We start from the raw sequence: 17,189 nt of genomic DNA on the forward strand, positions 1-17,189 counted from the left end.
CAAATGAATAATTCTTATGTTTTCCAATTAGTTTTCTTTTCCCATATCCCACTCTTTCCTCTGCTTGCCTTCCATTCTTCTTGTTCTTTCTGTACCATTTGCCTGCATTTTCACATTTTCTCTTGCCATTTTTCACCTGTGTTAACTGTCTTAGATTGATTCAGTTATTTATTCCTGTATTTCTTCTGTACAGTGTCTTTTTCTCAGCTTCAGAGAGGAAACTGGCAAGCATTTATTTGCTACATCAGGAAACTTATGGGTTGGAAAGAAATACTGTTCTGTTCTGTCACTAATGCTTGTAGCAGCTGAGTGTTGTCATTAGAAAATATGTGGAGTATTGTAGGGAGGGATGGTTTATGTTGTGGAATGCTGAAGTTACAATAGTGAATGGCCAGTAATTTTTAAACCTACACAAGGAGGAAAAAAAAATAATCCTACCTTTCCAATTGTACTCCATCGACTGCTTGAAAGATTTGTTTTAAATGTCTTGGTCCTGCAAGAGTAAAACACTTTGCAAGCGGTTTCTTCACGTGCACACATAAGTAAGAAGGTACCTCTGAGGCATTAACTGTCTACTGCAAACAATGTGGAAATAGAACAACCTCCTCTTGGTACCATTGTGAATTTTAAATTTAGACAGTGATCAAAAAAACCACTTGAGTAGTATGCTCATCCCCTTGAGCTGAACTGGAATGCTAACCTGCTTAAAGTGAGCATAAGCTTTGCTACAGTGGATTAGGACTCATGTGAAGTGTTTAAACAACAACAGTGAAATTAGAAAACTTTCAAATATGCAGTATTATGGGACTTTCTTTCCTATGTGTTTTATTTTTTCTTTTTCTTTCTGGGAGCCAGGATATTTACAGTGTCCATTAAAACTTCATATGTGCTTGTCAGAATTTCACCCTTCAGATTTTCACAAACTTTGAAACTTGAGAAATGCCTCTGGCATTGCAGTATCTAGATATTGGTAAAGCTGCTGTTCTTTCAGATGTGCTCCAGCTAAATGGAAAGCTCAGCAAAGTGTTTTGTATTAAGAATTTCTAAAGAGATAAATAAATTAATGGGATAATTGTGGAATTAGAGTATAACAATACTGCAATGCAGATGCTTTTCCTCCTTTTAAAAATACAAATATTTTCACTATTTCTTAGAGTGAGAGAAATGTGAGCCCATGAGGATTTGTGCCTGTATGCAAGCCTATAATGACCATGAATCACCAAGTTGAGCTCATTTCTGTGAAATGGACAATGTATTTTGTTGTGGGTTTTAGAAATTGGGCCATGTGCTTTCTTTCATTCTCAGCATCTCTCTGCATGAGTGATGACTTGAAAAATCTCAGTGTAGCTTATATTACAAACAACAAATCCACACAGAGTTATGCTTGCACCATTCTTGAAACCTGCAATGCTTTTCTTGTAAGAGAGTGAAGTTTTTGTTGTCCTTGAGATCCCTTTCAGCAGAACACTCCTAGGATCTAAGCCAGGGTAGTTCATTCCTGAATTCAGCACCCATAGGCAATGGGGCTGGGGAGGGAAAGTACAAGGCAACAAGGACACTACAAAAGCAACATTCTCATTGTTGCTGCTGCTCTTTTTGCTATACTGTCATTGTATACATATTCTTTGCAGTTATAGTTTTCATAATTTATGGGTAAACTCTGACAGGTTTATATAAAATGTCACTATCTAGCTTCCAGGTTTGGAAATACCCCTGGCTGTGTATGTAGTTTCATGGTTGCTGTTTGCCTACAAATTCAAGAGGACAACATTGCATAGTGTCTGACCCACGAGTGACATTTAGAAGACTTTCTATTAAAAGCCTGAAATATGATTGAAGCCTAAATGCAAATTTAAGTGGCCTGGGTATCTGATGTGACTTGTTGCTAAGGAGAATCTGGGATTCATTCAGCCTCGGTTCACTGCGTTGCTCTGTGCCCTTAGAGCAAGTCACTTAAGCTGTATGTCACCATTTCATATCCTTCTCAGAGCTTATGTTTGTGCTGCACTTTGAAGATTTATAGCCCTATTCAGTCTTACTATACTGTTGCAAAGGGTTGAATCTTTTTGTGCATCTGTTAAAGGTGTGATCAGTTCTTTATGTGAAGTGAATAATAAAGTTTATGAAGAATGAGTCATGGTGTGTTCCTGTTTTTATGCAACCTTTTAATGCAGTCATTTTATGTCCTTTTTGCATTCTAATTTATTTTTAAATATAGGTATCGTTATTAGTTAATTATTTACAAGATTCCTCCTTTTAATTTTTTTTCAGATCTCTAACAATCTTACCTGCAGTATAATTCTGTCTTGATGTCCTTATTTGTTTTGTGTAAGCCATGGCCTAAACACTTATGCATACAGTGAAAATAAATGAAAAATAAAATCCATGGTCCAGTTATGAAAGGATGCAGGTAGCTTGTTTAACTAAACTTTCAAGTGCATTCTTAACTGCTGTAAATTCCTTTTGTCTGTTTAACAAATTCTGAAGTAGTAGGTTAGCCATAGGATTTTCCTTTAATTTATTACTGGGTTTTGTTTGTTTATTTTGAATCCTGTAGGAAATTCCTATAATTCTGTAGAAATGTAAAATGAAAATGCCAAAAAGGAGAGCTGCCGGGAGTCACAGCTGCTGGTAAGTTGTCAGCACACTTCTTATATCATGTCCAATGATAACTGGTTTGATTGTCAACTTCTGTCTGATGTGTGTACAATTGGCTTTTTACCCAAAAGTAGACAAAATGTTCTATATTTATTCTTAAACTTGAGTTTGAAGTATCTTTTTTTTTCATTGTATTTGGACATTTTTCCTTTTCTGCTTGATGGTGATAGTTTGGAGCATGGCTGTTAGCCCTATAAATTGCATTTGGACATCTTAATTAAGTATTCTTTTTACCATCATCTTTGCTTAGCAACATCCTTTCTGAGATATTCTGGGAAACTTAATACTTGTCTGATGTGTAAAACAGTGTTCATAAATCAAGGTATGTTGCCATATACTGCTTGCTTCTTGCTTATATTGTTTAATAGTTTTTATACTACTCTCTTTGAGCCAGAAACATGAAGCCTTACACATCTAGTCACTCCATCTTATTGCACAACACAATCACCGTGAGACTCAGCCTTTGGAATATGGCTTACCATGCTGGTGTAGGCTGTTAAAGTGAAGAGTGTCTACATGGTTGTCAAGGATCAGCAGCAAGTAGCTTTCACATTCCAAAATAACCTGGAATTTAAACAAAATCTTTAGGCTCTCGGAAGCTCATTATTAGCGTTTTCCACTTCATTCAGTTGCTGAAAACATGCTATCTCAAAGTCATAAGACCAAAATGAAAATGAAATTATCTAAACCTGCTTTGACATAGACCATAGGTATGCTTCAGATCCTGGGTGTGTTTTGTGCTGAACAAAATTGGCCTTTTTGACACAGTTATTTGAGAACCTTCTTGTGCTGCTCTTGAATCTCTTCCTAGGCTTTTGGTTTTAAAAGTTCTGTTTGTCCTGCACCGGAAAGGTGCATGGGGTGCTGCATTCTCTGAGCAGGCTGGACAGTTGTCACTCTGATCCACCTATGGTTGTTCTCCATTAGGGGCTCCCACCGTGAAGGTTTCAAGCACCACACAGAGCCTCTCTTTGCAGTGTGTGAAGTCAATGAGCAATTTTCTTAAGAAAAAGTTTCCCTCACCTAAAGGATCAAAGAGAACTAACATGGTTTATCAAACAATACAGGGCTTAACTCTTTCTTTCTGGAAATCATAACTTGGTCTTCCAAGCTGAGCTGAAGATCACTTGGTTGTAGACACTGGGTGTTTTCCTTTGTCGATAAAAAGTGTTAAAATTCCATGATGTCCTCTAGAATTTCACCAAATGCTTAGCTATCAATAGTGATTTTAATTACTCATTTAATTCTAATGTCCTGAGGTTTGCATTTCCTTCATAGTTTCCTCCCCTTCTCTAACAACCTTGGCGCTTGTGCTTTTTGTACCATTCAAATATTTTCTCTGCTACAAAGTCTATTGTTCAATAACTTTTCTGGGAGTTCTTTTTGATAAGTTCAATTCTTCATTGCAATTTAATTTTCAGTGGAACAGACCTCTAATTTCCATGCATTCTTTGTGATTGTGCCCATGTGTTTACACATGGATTGTTTACATATGGTTGTATTAATGTCCTCTCACTGCAGTTTGATGGTAAAACTCTGATAAACCTGGCTAGGAGTGGATTCAAAGCCTTTAAGATTCTGTTCCAAGTTTAGGAAAAGGAACAGTTTTGTGAATCAAAGCTGAATTTGAAAATCCTGAATTGTTTCTATGAGTGCTTGGAGTGAAGAAATAATCTTCCAACTGTTAAACTGCACACTTCTCTCTTAGACTTTATGGGGATGAGAATAAAAAAATGTAGGTAACTATAGTTGTCTTGGGTCATGGTTCACTGAAGGAATTGAGGAAGAGAAGTGAATAGTCAGTTTTCTTTACAAAAAGTACATATGAATTATAATCATGTTGAGGTTATTTTGTCAAACTTTCTTGAATTTATTTTTTTAATATATCAGTATGTCAGCTCTTGAATTCTGTCATCACATTGCTCCTTGTAAATATCAAAGTTGTCACCAACAACAAGAAGAATGTAAGCAAGTAAGATGCTATGCACCAGTTAGCATTTAATGAACACTGTTTAAGAATTCTTTGAAATCTGACAGATCTCCTTGATTCCTGAAGCACCTCATCAGTAACTCAAAAGGCACAGGTTGTTTCCTGAGTGGGAAAAAGAGCTGACAAAAGGAAAGATCTTGATTCACAGCTGAAAATAGGCTATATGAAAGAGCTCTGTGGTCTTGCCAGTGGTACAAGAGTTTTCTGGAGAATTACTATATTTCTATTAGCTAAGGCACCATGGGATGGTGTTGTCTGCTGATTCTGTAACCCAGTATCGTGTGCCCATTCATGCCTAGGAAGAGGTTCTCAGTCACAGTCAACTGTTAGTGAGGCCCCTTTGAGTCACTGGCAGAAAGAGTTTTATGTTCTGTTTGCTCCACCACTTTTATAGACCTTGCTGGATACTTTTTATTTCTTCCTGGTAACTAGTGATGGTGAGCTGCTTTACATGGCAGTATCCTTGTTCCTGGCAAGCTTTCTGCTGTCTGGCTATGAATCACAACAAAATAAATTTGCCTTATGTTTTACAAAGTGGTGTACAGAATCATAAAATAATTGATTGAAAGACAGATCCAGAGCTCTGGCCCAGCCCTTCACTCTGTCAATATAGGTCAATATAGGTCTATAGCATGATAGGAAATGTACTATGCCCTGGTTTAGCTCATTAATGCATGGGAAGCTTTGATCTTTTTGGCCGTGTCTACAGAAGCAGCATATGGCTCTGCTGGGCAGGTAATGCAATATAATCTGTCTATGTTTATATAGTTCTTTATTAGTAAAAATCTCGCAGGAGCTGAGGGTGAAAGTTCAGTACCCAAAATTTTCCACTTCTGTAACAATTTCCTGTTCCTATCTTGTATGTTAAATGTCTTCTGATTGCTTACCTCCAGCTTTCAGCCCCAAATGCTAGCAATCTGCCACCTGTTTAAAGAACCTAGAAGAAGAAATAAACACACTGGTGTATTGCTGTGTATTTATTTTTGCATATATCATTATGTGCAATATAGAGACATTGATATTCCCTCTAGAAGGGAGAGTTTGTGGTAATTTCCCTGGGTCTGTTATTAGAGAAAATGTTTTGTAGATTACACTGTTCTACAAGTGCCACTTTCTCATTTTAGAGTTTTTGTTGATAGGACAAATTAATTACTGGATAAGAAATGCTTTTTGTGATTGGCACCTCTTACAGCTTTATCCTACAAATTGCCTGGGCAGGCACAGGGATGTTGAGGTACACAATTTCAGTAGACACTATTCAGCCAGCACTGAGAAACCACGACAGACAGTTCTTTGCGTGAAATAGGCATTTTTCTTTCTTTGAAGAAACTGAGGATGTGCAGCCTTTTGAAAGTTTAGAATCTGAGAAATCGACCTTTCCAGATGCTTCAAAATTAATTAATGAGAGGCAGTGAGCAAAACCAGTTCCTGCAGCTGTCAGTGTCCATAAATCATCTCTGTTTTTACTTTTGAACCAGGACAAGAGCATGGATTTAATTAATGGGTTTCACTTGCTCTGGAAACACACAGTAGAGAAATCACCCTACCCACACCTTTCACAGATGCTGTAAACATACAAATGTTTTTGTGTATTTACTCCTGAATGATTTCCAGCATCATTGTGCTAGATACAGTTGAATGCCTCAGGCAGGTGGCAAAGCAATGACTGCGACAAATCCTTGTTCTTTGGACACCCAGATCAGAGCAGTGCAGGTTAGCTCCTGTTTTCTTGGTTCCAGCCGACTTCTGCGTAACAAAGACATTAGTAATGACTGCTGCAGAGAACTCCAGGGGAAAACAGAAAGGGGGAATTTGTCTGTTTTCCGTGACTGGGAATTCAATTATAATGTGAAAAAAGTACCAAGTAGATTTATTCTGCCACCCTGGTTAAAAAAAAAAAAAAGGGTAAATCTTGAAAATCTCTTTCTTTAAAAAACTGTCTTTGCAATGGATCACCAGGAATGTCTCTGCATTGTTTGATTTTTATTGTATTATTAGTTCTACCTTATTCTGCATCAAAGAGGCACAGAAACTGTGAGGCTGGATCACACTCTAGTTCAGTGCTGTAGTCAGCACCAGGTACCTCAGAAGGAATAGTGCAAACACCCTTGGTATTATGGGGAGCTGGAATTACATAACATTTACATCACATCAATCATGGTTTTAAGTCCCGTGTGTCTGAAGATTTACATTCTCCTAGAACATTTAACTTGTTAAAAGTTAAACTTGATTGTGTCATGTTCACTGTTGTGGTGCTGGAGAGTGTTTAGGTTTTTTCTATGAAAACTCATTATATACTCTTTCCTTTGGTAACATATTTATAGATGGCAATTGCCCAGACTTGTTATGCTGGAGGAGGAATTTTCTTTGCTCCTGGGCTAGTGCCCTTTTTGACCTGGCTGAATGTTCCCCCTTATTTATGTTATGTATCATAATGATGACACTTTCCCTTTAGTCTGCAAAGTGTAGGATTTCATTGTCTAGATATCTAGACGATCTGAAAAATGTGTACTAAGAAATGTGGCTTTTTTAAATAACAGGGAGTTATTCAGAACATTATTTGAGCTCCGCTATATGGATGGGACTTTTGGTTATTGTGGATGTCTGAGATGTGGTGATAATCTCCAAGTAAATTGGAAAATAATGGTTCTTTATTCAAATACTAAAAAATAAGCTTGAAAGTACTGAAAAATGGTTGAATGTTGCTTTTTTGCCCTATGCCCCACATAGCCTACAAGAGAGAAAGCATTCTGAAAAATATAGGTGCAGAATGGCATTAACCCTTCTATGATTGCTGGAACCATGTGATGTTGTACTAAAAGTATCAGTTCTTGCTATTTTCTTGTTTTTATTGTTGCTTAGAGAGTCTTCTAGGAAAGGACGTATCTGGGACCTCTAAAATTCATAACAACATTGCCAGACTTGTGGTGAATGCATATGAATATTTACCTGGAAGTTAAGATTTGGAGTAAGTGTTAGGAGTGCAAGACACTGCATTCAATCTTGCAAGACACTGCATTCAATCTGGCAAAATCCTCAAATCTCTCTTCCTTTCCCTATGATGCTCTTATCCTGACATAATCCTTGGTTTTTAAAAATTCATGCCAAAAATATCCAAGACAAATTTAAATTAAAAAATGTTTCTCCTTTTCTACATTCAAATATTGAAACACATTTGTAGCTGCACTGGCTTGACACTGACACCAGTAATTCCAGGAAATATTCACAAAGAATGCCAGGCACTGAGCAACTAGTCTTTGTATTTATTGCAAAAGAACATTTTTTCATCTAACCATAGAATAAATATTTTACCTTTCTCTTCTATGTATAGCATGGTCAATTGAATACTTTGATATTTTTTGAAGTTATTACTACAGCTATATCTGACAGCATTTTATAGCATAAAAAGAATTCATCATCTTGATTTCATCAAACACAAGTTTGTGTAAAGGCCATTTTGCACACCCTGAGGTCTTATGTAGGGGTGATTGGAAAAGTAAATCATCATCCCATATGCATTACTGGATAAGGCTGTTTTCAGTATAGGGAATATAGAAGAGGCTGCAATTCTTCTACTCCTTTTTACCTAGGTTTGCAGCATGTATTAATATGAACTGTAATTTACTGCTCTTTAGCCATCATTGCTGTGTGTTCTACTGTGTCTTCTCCATGGCAGTGGGCCTTTCTTCAAGGGGAAGAAACTTGTTTGGTCCTTAAACTTGGTGAAGTTGGACTGCGAATCACTTGTATTTGAGTGTTAAACTTGGCTCTGTATTGTTTTATTACCTGATTGCTGAAGCTTCTGACAAATTAAAGGCAAGGCCTTATCCACAATCATATCCTGAGTTTAGCTGTTCACAGAATCATGGAATATTCTGAGTTGAAAGGGATCACAAGGTTCATTGAGTCCAACTTTGAAGTGAATGGCCCATAGAGGGATTGCACCCAGAGCCCTGGCAGTATTAGCACCATGCTCCATCCAGCTGAGCCAATCTCACCTGTGTCTACATCTGCCAGGAGCTTTGTGGGGATGCCCTGGGGGAATGGCTTGTTTTCAGCCGTTGTGCTGTAGGGGAAACCACTGAGGATCAGTGCCTGTAGTGCTGTGGTGTCACCAAGCAGTAAGAGGTGACCTAGAGCTAGGCAGAGCCAAGGCTGTGTTGTAAGCCTCACCTCAGGTTTCCCTGATGCTCTGCTCCCTGCAGGCCCTTTCTGTAGACCTGCTGTGAATCTTCTCTTTGCTTGCCCTTACTGAGGAGCTTGTGTTGTGTGTTTTTTCAACAAATCATGTATTTACTGGTGGAGGGGAAGGGGAGATGTACGTGCTGTAGATGCCTCTTTCCTCTGCCTTTTTCTTTAAAACTGTCTGATGTGGCACATGCTACCTGATGCAAATATATCCCTATGATATATCAAAGCTAGTCTTGCCAGCTTTAATCTGGGTTGCAGGTATCTGGCTCAGGGCCTGTTTCTGTCAACAGGAACACCCAGGCATGTCCCTATCTCTAACTCTTTGCAGGCAGTGGTGACAAAGCAAAGTCTAATTTAGCTACAAAAATTAGTAAGGTTTCTGAAGAGTGTAATTCACTGTCATAAGCACTTTTGTTGGCAAAGAGCCTGGGGAGCCACCTCTAGAAATAGGGTCTCCCTCGTGGTTTTGAGGATGTGGTAATGGATGACATTAAATCATGGGCTATAATTCAGAGAGTGAGAAATTTGCAGGCTGATTCTGTAAGTAAGAAAATCCCTTGAGGAAAGACATTATGCCTATAATTCTGTCAGTCAGAAGATTAGAGTCAGTCAAAAACTAACTTACACGAATGGTTGAATAGTAAAGATTGTGCTAATAGAGGTAAGAAATTTAGATGAAGCCTTTTGCTTAAGGCTATGAAAATTGGGTGACTTTGAAAAATGGCAAAATATGTAGTAGAAAAGTGTTCTGAGCTATAATTAGTTGAACATGATATTTCCGTTGCAACATTAGGAATAATCATAATTACTTAAATTTGTGGTTGGAAGAATCCCAGTGTGCTTAGCATTTGGTTATATAGTTGGATAACATATGTAGCCTTTAGGGCTCAGATTTCAGAGCGGGACTAGTCCATTATAATTTGTAATTGTGTGACTATTATACTGACACAATTAAAGAATGAGCCAATGTGAAACAGAGGTGCTTCAGATGACATTTTGAATCCTTAATGCTAGGAAACACAGACTTGGGAACAGGCTCTCCTCATCATTGCTGTTATATGTATATATATACATACATACATATATATATACACACACATACATATATACATAATCCTACTCCCCATAGAGTGTGGAAAGTCCTGCACTACCAAATTTAGTTTTTAATAATGGACATTCTTCTAGAAAGGTAAGTGAACTGCAGTGGCTGTTGCTTCTTCCTCCTGCTTTTGGGAGAGTGCATCCTCCTTTTGTGAATGAGTTTTTCTTGAGAGGGTGGAACCATGTTTTGTCTTGCTTCAGAATTATGAAGAATTATACTGATACTGTTCCACTGATGAAGAATGGAACAAATGGATGGGCCCTTATTCTATAGCTGACATACATTTAAGTAGCTTATCTTACATCAGTAATTTGTGTAAATTGCTAAAAATGACTCGTATATTTGGTTTACTATTTGTTATGAAATATTTGCACCCACAGTGTGAACACTCCTGTCACATCTGTGGGGTGGGGTTTGCAGTACAGGGGAGTTGGGCTGATGACTCTCTGGTGTCTGCCTCAGAGCAGCAGGAGCACTTGGTCCTGGAGAGCCAGGACTGGAGCAGGTGTCAGTGAGGTGAAGTGTTAACATGAGGCTTACTCAATGCTTATTGCCTTTCCTGCAGCTCCCCAACTCGGGTGTGGGAGGTGTAAATCTGTACCCAAAGGCCTGAAAACCCCATTGCCAAAGCAGGCAATAGCTCTACCCTTTTCTCCTTCTGCTTTCTGTGTGTGCAGAGACCAGACTGTGGTGGGGCACCTCTTCTGGGTGAGAAACAGGAGTTTTTAATTAAAATTGAATGTTCACATAAGGGCCTAAAAGGCACATAAAATCCTGCTGAAGCTAGATTCTCCTCATCCATTTGAAATTTCTAGCTTTAATGTTGGCATTATTTTCATCCTCCAGACAAATTAAAGCTCAGGAGGAGGCATCAGCAGTGAGTCCTCTAAGCAAAGCAGGAGTAGCAAAGATGAAGATTTTGAAAGTCATTTCAGCGAAGCAGGCAGTAATGAAGAAGATTTTCAAAATGCAAACGGTTCCCTAATGTGGTTTCTAATGCCTTTTCAAACTGGGTAGCAAAGGTGTTTTTCAGATAAGCTCCTGCAATTCAATTAGATTGACCTAATTTCTACTTCTTCTCTTTCTGCTACAGTTTTCCACACTGATACAATTTAATTTTCTTAAAATCATGTTATGGCTTGAAAGGGATTTAGGTACAGCACTGTTAATTGACAGAGTTTAAATACAGGAAATGTTTGCTAAAGCTTGCCTACTCTGTATGCTCATTTAAGCTAAAAAAACTTAAAAAGGACGTTTTTGATTTGGGGAGATGAAAGTTTTTAGAAGGAAAGTAAGCATTGTTGCAGTCCAGGACAAATATAGCTTTTAAATTAGGAGCAGAGATTATAGGCCCACTCTTGTATATTTATATCATTCTCTTTGTGCTGACTGCTCACAGTGATACATGAAGTGGCACAAACTCTCACTGAACACCTATAAACTCAGTCGTGTGCATCACATCCCACAGTTAGCAGAATTGGTTATGCATTTAAAGCAGCTTTATCTAGAAGTAGAATCCTTACTGGGCTTTTTTCAGCTTCTGTTTTTTTTCTTTAACCTAATTAAATGCTGATTTAAAATGCATTGATGACATCAACATTTGAATAAGATTATGGTATGATGGTTCTGGGTTCCAAGCCTTTGAAATAAATAAAAGTTGTTTTCAAACCATGAAATTACTTTTTCTTGTAACCCATTCCTTAATTTAAAATCACTAATCCTGTGAGACTGACAATCCAAGCAACTGTTTAAGCCTGACGCCTAATTTAGCCATAGAAATGGCGCTGCTGTGAAGCAAAAAAAAACCTAATAAGTAATCCAGATTTGAATCAGCACATCATTCATTTATACAGAATTGCTTCAGTTTAACTATGCCAGTGCAACCCCACCCGTTTTTTTTAGAATTGTGAGCAGTACACATTGGTTTTTCCACAAGGTGCTTTGGCAGTGGTTTTGCAGCTTGAAGCAATGCTACTGTGGTATTTCATGCAGGCTGGGTTGTCACATTTCCAGTGCCAGGAGAGCCCTGCCGTGTGCTGCTGTGAGAGTGCCTTGCTTGGCAGGTATTGGTATTTACTTGCAATATGCATATGCAGGATTGAAACCAAAGGGATAGTTCTAAATGGTAAGAGACATCCTCTCTGCTTGCAGTCTTTGTTCACTTCATCTGTAAAGAAGGTCTGAAATTCAGGTATTTATTTCTCTGTTGTAGCTTTAAGTACTAACTGGTGTGATTTGTATGTAGTCCAGGGATTTTAAGCAGACAACACAATGAAAAGTTGTTATTATTACTCAATACTTCTTTTGATTTTAAATTCAAAAATGCAAAATTTTGATTTTTTTCAAGATGTATAACGTCTTGAATGAGTTTTATTGAAATTTTGAGGTTGCTGAGGATAGATAAGTCTAACGAAGACTTTCTTTTTCTGCAATGCAGTCACAGATGACTGATACCAGCCCTTCGGTCATGTGATTTCATCCTTTCAATGGATGTTTCCTCAGCTTTGACAAAACCTATATTTTAATGTTGAAATCAGTTAAAATTCTGGAGTTCAATTATGCACCCCAAAGCAAATACTGATGCAGTGGATGTCTTTTACAAATCACATTTAACTGAGGGCCTAAGTGATTTATGGGGACTAAGAATAAAGAATACCCCCAGTAAGAACTTTTTTTTCCTCTTAGCTGTTTAAACTTTTTCTCAGGTTCTACTGACAGGGATGTTGGTATGGACCAGGGACTGGAGCCTGTAGGGGTCTGTGCTGTCCCTTGCAGCATTCTAAGTCTTTTCTTGTGGTGATTCACTGTATACACTTCTTAGATTTTGACATCTAGAGGCATTCCCATTTATTATGTATATATTTTTTTCAAATGGCATGTGTTAATAGGGATGGGTAGGGAAAGGTAAGTCTGATTTACAAAAGCCACAAATATGTAGTTTTGTTCTGGTTGAGAAAATGTAATTTTCTTGTGGTTTGTTTTTAAAATTCCTTGTGAAAATACTATTTCCCCTTTATAGCATGATCCTTGTGATGGTCTTTACCTATTTGAGAGAGCCTTGAGGTTCTTGGGCCCCTGGAAAAAATATCAGGGCTTAGTTTTTGTGCTCCTTCCCAGTCTGATATCCAAAGAACTGGGCTGCTGTCCTAGTTTGGATCACAGCTGGAAAGATGAGATGGTGAAGAGACAGGAAAATGGTTGAGTTACTAATGGAGACCCAGAGAGCTGCTTGATTCTATCAAGTCGTGTCTTGTTCATGTCAAAAAGACATCAGAATTCATTTCAGCTAGGATGGACAGACAAATCTGCATAAAAATGTAGTGATTGCTCTCCTAACCCTTCTGCTATCTGATCAAGTTTCGGTCTACGTCTTGTTGTCATGAGGTGAGGAAGGGGTCTGAAGGAATAAGATATTTTAGTCCTTTACAGGAAAGAAGGCCTTTTCACACAGTGCTATCTGGCATATTACTTCCTGAAATCCTTTAACTGTACCAAGCTGTATGTTTTTATTTTCTCTGTAGCAAAATGTTACAAAAGTGACTTATGAGTGACTTGCTGTGAATTTTCCTGTCACGATTTAAATTCTGTGATGCTGAACTCTGCTAAGAGTTGGCCCTCTTCTCACCTATTCCTTGTGCTCTAGGTATTCAACAGGAAAAAGTGAATTTGAAGCTTCACAATTAACAAAAGTGCTGAAATCAACAGCAGTCTGCTGTGGCTAGAGTTTAACCCGAGTTCATAAGGTGAGAGCCTGTGGTCAGAGGCCTTGACAGCTGCAGAAACCATTGCATTGCCCCGAGACAGCTGGAGCTGAGGGTGTCTCTAAGGTGACCCCTGGCCCTGGGTGCAGCACTGCAGTGGCCCCTGGCAGCAGGGAGGAGTGCTTTTCCCCAGAGGTGAGGCAGAGAGACAGCTCTCTGCTGATTTCCTCCTTTCTACCTGTAACAAAGGTTGTGTTTGTTAGTCACTTCCTTATTCAGGTGGTGTTTAATAGCCAAGAACCAACATGGGAGTTTGCAAAACAAGCCTGTGGTTTTATCTGCAATACCTCTACTTGTGACATGGTGCTGACACTAGCACTGCTAAAGCCTGAATTGGGACAAGAAAGAGAAAACCCTTCAATATTGTTACCTTTAGAAAGGAACACTCTGCATGTGATGCTGTGCAAAAGGAACAAAGCTTGGCTAGTTCAAGCTATATTGAAAAACCTGTTGTTTTTTTTTTTTTTCCCCATTTATTACCTTTTCAGATAGTAGAAAGCTTTTCAAATTTGAAAAAAGTGTGGAAGCTTGAGAAATGATGATTCCATAGACAAAGCCTAAGAAGAAGGAAACAGGTGGCAAACATTAATATGAAGGCAATCAGCAATGTGTTTTGGGTGGAGCAATGATTGGGGAGGACAGCTTTGTGATTAACAGGCCTGACTAACTCCCAGCACTCTGGTAGTGCTTCCCGCTGGCACTGCCTGCCTGTGCTCTCGGTTGTTCCAGATGTGGGTGCACTGCAGGAGGGGTCCATGGGACACAGCTCTGGTCCAGCTCCAGCTGCAGTCAAGTGCCATTCCATGGCAGCACCATTCACAATTCCCTACCTAGCTGTATGGGATATTAGTTTTTTAATGCATGAGACACTGCTTAGCAAAATCTGTTTAGTTGTCTTAAGTCCTCTTACAGGGCTTGACAGCAGCATGCTGCTGGTAGATCCCTTCTGTCTGAGCAAGGCAGCTTGACAGCTGCATTATTCAAAGCAACCTAAAGTTCACAAACCTGGTGTTTCCTTGACTTTGGAGAGTCCCTGCTGCTCTGGGTGAGCACTGAGCCACCTCATGCCCAGTGCAGACACAAACCCACTGCTGCCAAAGCCACATGAGGCAGTGGTCACCACAGGTTGTGCAATACTCTCCTGATGACACCCATGATATGGGATTTCAGGTATCTGCAATTATGTGCCTCCCAAACCCAAAGGGATTAAAACCCAGAGCATTTATTTCTCAGGGATAATATATTCTTTAACAAAAAGCAAGATGGGATTGCGTTGTTCTCCTTATTCTCCCTAAAGTAAGGAAGGTTGGATCCAGTCTGGAACAGTCTGGTAATCTATAAATTAAATGTGGTTTAAACATGGTGTGTGTTATTAGGTGTGTCTGGGACAGCCAAAGCAGTGAGGCCTTTATCCCTTGTGGCGCTTGTAGATGCTGCTGTAAGACAAACAAGGAAATGCTGCAAACCCCTGATGGCAGCTCAGAGACAAGGCACCTGGAGCCTCCTTGCTTGGGGAAACTCTGCAGGAAGGGAGGGGACAAAACCCCAAAATATAGTGGGAGCTGGGTAATTGTACCCTGTGAGTAACAAACACCTCGGAGTCTTGCAGGTGTCTCACCCGGGTACTTCAACAGGCCATTCATGGAAAGCTCTGTGGTAATCCATAGCTGTCTTGCTTCCTTAAGGAAATCTTCAGGCATCCTGGAAAGCAAAGGAAGGGCCTGGAAAAAGCAGGGTAGAGCTCAGGCTCTGTTTCAGGCCAGCCTTTCTTACCAGATCTTTCAAAAAGATTTATTGACATGAAGGCTAAATCATATTTGTGTTGTGTTTTGCTGGACTAAAAATATATTGTTTCTCAGTGGGAGAAAAGTGAATTGGCTCAGTAAGAAGATTTTCTCAAATCAGGCATTTCTAGCCTTTGTTTTCCACATAGGTGTGTTACTTTTCCCTTGGGAGGAAAGTATCAAAAGATCTCTCTGTGTGGGAAGGTGGCATGGGAGGAGGGTGAAGCTAGTTCTGCAAACATGCTTATTTCAAATACCACCCTAGAGAGAGGCTGCAGATTTTTGGAGACCAGGCTCCATGTGGTAGGTGGGAGGGGGTTTCTGTGCTATTGATTAATTTCAAATTGTGTGGGATTTTCCTGGCATAAATGCAGAGGGTCTTTGCCAATTTAAACTTAATTTTCCTTCTGTCAAAGGAGCTGCAAAAGCTGTGTGAAGAGGATGTTTTGGGGATGAAGGACTCCAGTATCTGCAGGCCTTGATGGAATTAACCTTTCCATCTTGTCTGGGAGAAGGAGCATGACTTTTCCTGGGCAGTAGTGTATTTATTCATGTAGTTTCTTTTACAAGAAACTTTCTTTTCCAGAGCCTTACTCAGGAAACTCTGTACGAAGCACAGAAGGGGTTTTTTTAATGTATCTTTGAATATTATGCTCCTTACTGGGAATGCCATGGAGATGAGGAACACCAAAACAACCTGAATAAAGAACAAATCCTGCAGGGTAGCAGTAGACCTGTACAGGTTGGGGAAACAGAAGGTCAAATCTAGAAAACGGGAGGCTCCTAAGGGGTTGAATCCTTGGGTTAGAGAGTTTTCAGTGCCAGTCTCTAGGTAAGCTGTTCAACCAAGTTAGCACTGCACTGCACAGTGAGTTCTGTGGACAGAGCAATATTGCAGGCTGCAGGAATGTGAGATAAACTAGAGCTGTACAGGCCAGAAAAAAGTCTGTTGTACTGAACAAAGAAATCTCAGTCTGTGATTAACTTTATTTCATGTCAAGAGCAGAATATACAAATCCAGGCTCTCTCATGGCGTGCTAGCGAATGATACAAGCCCTGCAGCACACAGCATACCACTGCTGGATTATTTGTCCTAAATGCACTTTAGAGAAATTCAGTCAGGTTAAGTTTATGCTAACAAATACTCATTTAATGCAGCTGTTACAGCAGTGCAAAGCACGGGTTGGCAATAAGCCATGCTCCTGGGGCTCATCTCAAGTACTGGCCTTTCTTTTTGAGCATTTCTCCTTTTTACATCAAGCTAGAATGATATAGAGAATGGAAAAGAATTTCAGAAAATAAGAATCAGTGGTTTAAAAACATCATAATTGTTTGACAGAGGCAAGTTTAACATATGTGGCAGTTTAACAAGCTAAAGAATCAACAGATTTGGGGGAAATATGAACATTTAATTTATTGGGGGGCAAATAGAACCCACAGGGAAAAGAGACAATGTTGATTTCTCTATTTTAAAGAAAATTTATAGTGGAATAGAGGATAGAGGAAAAAAATGCATTTTCTGTGTCTGTTAGAGTTCAAGTTATAACTGTATTTTCCAACTGGAATGGAAACAGAAGGAAAAGGTACTGAAACCTGTTTATAAGTAGCTCGAGTTTGCAGAGTTACACCCTTGGTTTGCCACTGCTAACCCGAAGTGAGTCCTACACAAAGGAGTAGGTATGACCCACAAAACACATGCTATA

The 17,189-nt window shown here is 39.1% G+C and overlaps 1 protein-coding gene across 1 annotated transcript in view; it reads right to left on the reverse strand.

The window, feature by feature from the left end:
• The window catches only part of C4H4orf19 (chromosome 4 C4orf19 homolog), a 41,913-nt gene that overhangs the window by 16,241 nt on the left and 8,483 nt on the right, over window positions 1–17,189 (reverse strand). Inside the window, exons 3-4 of the mRNA XM_064419270.1 lie at window positions 3,138–3,222; window positions 439–493 (exon numbers count right to left, since the gene is read on the reverse strand). Coding sequence (XP_064275340.1) covers window positions 439–493; window positions 3,138–3,222 — 140 coding nt within the window. The remainder of the gene's footprint in view (window positions 1–438; window positions 494–3,137; window positions 3,223–17,189) is intronic.

The sequence above is a fragment of the Passer domesticus genome, chromosome 4 (genome assembly GCF_036417665.1).
Source record: "Passer domesticus isolate bPasDom1 chromosome 4, bPasDom1.hap1, whole genome shotgun sequence".
NCBI lineage: Eukaryota > Metazoa > Chordata > Aves > Passeriformes > Passeridae > Passer > Passer domesticus.